Source organism: Haliaeetus leucocephalus, unplaced genomic scaffold (assembly GCF_000737465.1).
Source record: "Haliaeetus leucocephalus isolate CR32 unplaced genomic scaffold, Haliaeetus_leucocephalus-4.0 Scaffold795, whole genome shotgun sequence".
NCBI classification, from domain to species: Eukaryota; Metazoa; Chordata; class Aves; order Accipitriformes; family Accipitridae; genus Haliaeetus; species Haliaeetus leucocephalus.
The window spans coordinates 1,968,530-1,974,529 of NW_010973231.1; the positions used below are offsets into that span (position 1 = coordinate 1,968,530).

The 6,000-nt window shown below is 40.9% G+C and overlaps 1 protein-coding gene across 2 annotated transcripts in view; it reads left to right on the forward strand.

The window, feature by feature from the left end:
• GEMIN8 (gem (nuclear organelle) associated protein 8) overlaps positions 1 to 5,766 on the forward strand; it is a 29,139-nt gene extending 23,373 nt beyond the window's left edge. Inside the window, exons 5-6 of one of the 2 annotated variants that reach the window (XM_010581544.1) lie at positions 2,152 to 2,398; positions 5,274 to 5,766. In XM_010581544.1, the coding sequence (XP_010579846.1) occupies positions 2,152 to 2,398; positions 5,274 to 5,340 (314 nt within the window). In that variant the 3' untranslated portion in view covers positions 5,341 to 5,766. Of the gene's footprint in view, positions 1 to 2,151; positions 4,071 to 5,273 lie in introns of those variants that run through there. The other variant, XM_010581545.1, reaches the window with a different exon arrangement.
• The last annotated feature ends 234 nt before the right edge of the window (positions 5,767 to 6,000 follow it).

A 6,000-nucleotide genomic window follows, 5' to 3' on the forward strand; every position in this document is an offset into this window, starting at 1 on the left:
AAATTAATTTTTCTTAAGTGTTATTGCGTGCAATGAGCTATTAGAGGACATTCTACAGCAAGCAGGCGAGGAAGCAGCTGTCTCTAGCATGCAGCTATGGAACTAATGAATAAAAGATTTCCATGGGCAATACATAAGTACAAGGAATTCTCTTTGTGGCCCAAGAGAGTCAACAAATATGGGTTCAATTCATTGCCCTGCCAGAGTTTTGCTGTGTAACCTACAGTGGGAGACATTTTTTTTCTAGTATAGATTCTTGTTTTCTGTCTAACGCTATTCAGTGTAATTTGCATAAAGTTCATGCTTAAAAGCATGTTACCTAGTTGTGTACAGTCTGGTGTCCCAGGAAGTTTGTTTCAATGGGATGCAAGTGACCTGTGTAGTCACAGCCTGTGTGCTATAGCCTGTCCTCATAGTGCTGGGCCCTCTGTAGGCAATGTTAGTTCTTTTAATTCAGACCTTCTGGTTAAAATGGCCTGACACCAAATAAATCTGACTCTTCCAAAAACACATGTGGACTCTAATGTATGTTTCCTTGTGAATTCTGGCAGTGCAGCCCACTTCAGGGGTGTGCCCTTAAAGCAAAATCATATAAAGTGAAACGGCTCTCTGGAATAAATTGCTAACCCCTCAAGCCCTCCTGTCCTTCGACTACCAACACAAAACTGTGGGTGGTGTTTGAAATGATAGGACAAAAGCTTTCTGTATCCCTGTCAGACAAACAGATGCCAAAATGGAAATTTCTGATTATACTGTTTAAAATATCTATTTTCTGCAAATGAGGTATGGGGAATAATTCATTTAGGAAGGCTGACAGACAGTCAGTTGGCTGCTCTGTACAGTACTTTCCAGCGTAAAAATAAACGGCAGATGTTTGACACAGATACGTCAGGATACTTAACTTTGGGTTAGGGTTTGCAGATGTTACATGTTTTGTGGAAGCTAAATCTCTGCCTTAGGGAAAGGAGGGAAGAGGTACATGGCACCAAAAGCTGAGAAGCACGTCCTGTATGTGATTAATGCATCCTGACCTGTGGACACTCTGTCCCTTTTTGTTTAAAAAAAAAAAAAAAAAAAAAAAAAAAAGCTGTCACTAGTAGTGAACTGTTTCAGTGATGCAGTTTTGAGAACCCTCATTTGTCCTTGGTAGGCAAAGGAGTGCAACTGCCAGGTGATTTTCTTCACCTTGTAGAAATGTCCCCATAAGAGGAGAGTCTTGTATAGCACTTTGCTGTTTTAATGGCACAGAGCATTATTTGTTCCATCAGAGCAGCACCCAGGAAGTAGAGGTAAGTTTGGGCACGCAAAATCAAGTTCTTGCTTCCTGATAGGGCTTACCAAAGAGGATTTTTGATGACAGATTGGTCCAAATGTTTCACCTCTCTGAACTGTTTTAAATCCTCTTTAAAAGATGTGGTGCAGGGCTTTATGTTGGGTGCTGTTTTGGTTTGCCTTCAGAGCAATAGCAGTAAGGCTGCCAGTTTTGAACTTTGCAAGTCTTGAGAAATGGATGAGGTTGGATAGTTTATCTAAATGCAATGCTTACAGCTGTGTTTCATTGGATGCACTTAATGGCAGACACTTGCATGACAGACTGATTTGTTCATTTTCAGAGTAGTAACTGATTACATTTTCTCTTGGCTATGGTTCAGCTAAAGGTGCATTGTCCTGTGCATTGTTTCCTTATCTCAGCTGCTAAGTCATTACTTTGGAAGCAGCTCTCTTGTTTGGGGTTGGGTGGGTTGGTTTTGGTTTTGTTTGGGGTTTTCTGGTTTTTCTTCTGCTTTTCGGGGCATGTGTATGCTGGGGAGAAATGAAGCAATGCTGATTTTTACTTGTTATTATTAATACAGAGTTTCTCTACAGTTTTAGGATTCAATTCCTGGATCTTCCTCCTTTCTCCCCACTTCTTCCAGCCTGGCTTTATCATGTTATTTAGTAGGAGTTTGTCACTATGCATAATGAGCACAGCAGGACGAGTAACATGCAATTTGTTTTGTAAGTTGCAGAAGTTGGCTGAACCTAGAATGTGTGGATCTCGGCCCTCTAGACCCAGCACGAATTTGAATATGAAATATTTAAAAAGTTAAAATAAAATGTGATTGGTTTCATAGCTCAATAATTTACATCTCCTGTGGTTTGTTTGTCTAGGGAGACAGCAGCAGCTGGAAGCTGAGCACCAGTACGTGGAGGCTGATCAAGACCTTCACAAAAGGATGGGGCGTTCTGTGCAGCCACCTGCAGAAAGACCTGGAGAGAGGCGAATGGCAGAAATGAAGAAACTGTATGGTGCTGAAGCTGCCAAAATCCAGGCAATGGAGGCTGCCATGCAGCTTATCTTTGATAGAAACTGTGATAAAAAGCAGCCCAAATACTGGCCCATTATTCCCCTCAAGCTGTGAGTACCTGGACTGTGCTCTGACATGGCACAGGGCTGTAGGGACAGCTGCCTCAGGTTGTGCTGCTGAAAGAACTGCAAAGTTTTGGTTCTGGTTGGGCTTTGGGGCAGAGGCTGGCAAGGGCAGCATGTTTCTTTGCCCTGTGTTCCTTTTACACTGTCTGTCAGCGATGCTCACAGTCCATTCTACCTACATAGAGTTGTCAAGTAGTAATAGGAGGGACAGTAATATCAAACCTGTCTAAAGTCATAGTTTCACTCATTTGATACCTGCCTGCCTTGCTTGCAAGGAACATAAGCATCTATACTCAGTGAACTGGGAAAACTGAAAGTGATGTGAAAAAGAAAAAGACTATACGAATTGTCTGTTCTTCCCATTTAGGAAATTGAATGATCCCATTTTTTAGTCTTGTTTAACGTAGCAGCATTTGGATCCTGTTTAACACAGCACAGCTTGAAGTGTTATGTCTGCTAATCTTGGATTTTTTTTGAGAACCAGGAGCCCACTGGCCAAGATACAACATATCGAATTACTGTAGCCCAGCCATTTGAATTCTTTTTCAGAGGTTTATAATAAAGCAGGAAGTTTTTCTTCCAGACTGATACTTTTCTGGCACAAGTTTGACTCTAAAGCAACATTATATAGAAAAATGTTTTAATGAAGGGGGAAGGGGGGGGAGTCGGCGAGAAGCCTGATGTGGCCCTGTCTGTTAGAGATCTGTTTAGCAGAAGAGAAACTTAAGAGGACAAAGCACTCTTGGGGCCAGTGCCTGCAGTGATTTTTGCCATTCTAATAAAAAGCATGTAGTTGGTTTCAAGCTTTAAAGAAGATGTATTAGTTTGATAGACTAAGGGTACATCTGTACGCTGTATATCGAGGTGTGGAAGCCATGTAGCCCTGAGGGCTATGTTTATTTTAGGTGCAGCTTTCTGAAGGCCACCTGCATATTACATGCACAAAGCTTAAATGTAGGCAAGTTAAATGTGCCTCTGTGCATACTCATCCATCTGTGCAGACTGTTTGGCTCCACTGCTGTCACTCTTTAATTTTGGTCAGTTATGCTTGCTCCACTGATAGCTGACCAGGTGGAGTGAGGCACACAAATGGTCTGTGTAAGAGAGGCAAAGTTGGCCCCTCAATACTGGTGACTCCTTAGAAAATGGTACCCTAAACACTTCCAAGGACTTTCTGTGAAGCACTGCTGCTATGGATCATTGTGTGCTGAAGGGCTGTAGTTTGTATTAAGCAGCATTTCCGTGCCAGGGCAAAGGAACCTTATACTGTTTTAATTGTGACAAACATTCATGTGCCTATCTGGCAACAGAGGAAGGTCACAACTAAAATTCTAACTTCAGTTCATGCCTGCTGTGTCTGGTGTATCTCTGTAGCATGTGTAGTTTGTCATACCCACCAGCAGTTGCTGTGCCCTCTGCAGCAGCCAGCTGCACTAAAACAAGTCTGCAGTGCAGTTTAAAGTATCTTAGGGTTTGCTAGTAGTTACTATGTTTTTTCAAAGCAGCTTTTTCATTTCAGTTCCACCTCCTTCACTTTAGATGTGATGAGATGGAGTTAAATTGAATACAGAAATTAAAAGCCCTCAGTCTCCATGACTTATTGCTGGTGTGATTAATCCAAATAACTTGTGTGACACAGGAGAGGGAAAAGGGTTATGAACAGTCCTGCATTTGTCTTCACTCTTGTTTTTGGCGGGTTTTGTCAGAAATTCAGTGTTTTGTTTGGGTTTCCATTTGTTGACCAAATAAATTCTCTTCATAACACCTTGTAGTTTTTTATATTTTTTTTTATAAACAAACTTCTATACTCCAGCACTCCAGTTCTTATATGCTAAAGCTTTCTTTTAGCTGCTGTATTGTTTAAGGAAGACGGAACTTAAAGCAAGGACAGTTCTAACATATTCAGAAGCATGAAGAGTGTTGACAGGACTTTCACAGGAATGCTAGTCAATGCCACATGTGTGGTATGCTACAAAATGAATGGGAGGGCTGTTGCATCTGCTGGGGGAAAACCCTGTCTCAGATTAACGTGTGTAGGTGTCTCTTCCAATTTGAAATGTTTCCAGTGTGGTGATGGTGATGGTGTCTCCCCCGTGCAGTTCAGTACAGAAGAAAGAAAGGATGGGTAGGACTGGGCTGTTCTTACTTTTCAACCCAATTCCCAGTTCTTACTGTATTTTTTTTCTGCATCCAGCTGGTTCTTCTAGCAGAAGCAAAAATTCTGGTCTCCAAAAGTATTTGTAGAGACTTCATACAAGACAAAAGTTGAATTCCTTTCCTACTTCATCTAAAACATTCAAGAAATTTCCTTGCCTTTGGTTCTTTTAGCTATTTCTTAGAGGGTTTAATATGCTTAATGAGGTTGGAATTAGAGAGAACTGGATGAAGTGTTCCCTAGGAACTATGTACTAAGGCCTGCAAGGGAGGAATACACTACTGCAGACTTAGAATTGCTGCCAAATAATCTCTATGCTGCTCCTGAATTTCAGGAGATGGGCTGTTGCTGGTAGTTGGCCAGATGTCCCATTTTGCTGGTAGTTCAGTGAAACTTGGAGATTTTGTGTTGTGGTTCTTTTACTCCATCTCCCATGTCATTTTACATTTCGAAGAAATATCTCATAAAAACTTGATCGTGGAAGCAATGCAACTGCAACTCAAAAATGCCTGTTCAGTCAGAATGTCTGTAACATTCACCTTTCTTGCATGTATGTATTATGCTGCAATCCTCAATCATGGGACCATGTACGCTTGGTTTTTTTCCCTCCAAATACAATGTTAGGCCAGCCTCTTGACTAGAAGGCAACTGTGATGCCGCGGACTGGATTCTTCCTTGTCCAAAAAGTTGCACCTTTGCTTTCAGTTATGCCAGCTGCTTGTACAGTCCTGCCCAAAGGGAATTCTTCACTTGCTGGTGGTGCTGTTCCTAATGAGTTTTTCCCAGCTCCAGTAGAAGGAATTACACCCCGAAGTCACAAGTACAAGTTGTCATACAAACAATTAAGTCAGAAACTGGTTTGCTCATTTGCTACATGCAAATATGCAAATCAGCTTCATCTTCAGAAGAAGAGTTTGTGATCGGTTGAAGACACTTGGAAGATCAGTGAAAAACTGTCATAGGTCTTTTCTACTGAAAGCATTTCTTAAATCAAAAAACCTTTCCGAACTGGCACAGTATAAATTTAACGTACAAATGAAGCAATGACCTCTATGTTTCCTACTGAAAGAAAAGCTGCTTACTCTTATGCATTGGTGACATTGTCAAGAACACTTGTCCTTTTAGAATTATTACCCCATAAAGCAGCTGACAGTTTAGTATGCCTGTCTGTAAAGCCAAACTGAGAAGAGACTAAACAATTTTGATGAACATAACTTTTCTTTTAATCAACCTTATTGGTAAGTAGTCACCCTTTTTGATGGTAGTCTTGTATAATGGCTAGCTGCAAACATCTTTTACTTGGAAGAAGTTTTAATAAAAAGCAACCTAAATTTCTGTAACAGCCTTTGTGAAGGATAAAAATGTATATAATCCATATGGATTTGTTCACTCATCTTTTTCTCTTTGCAAAAGCTCACTCATTCATTACATG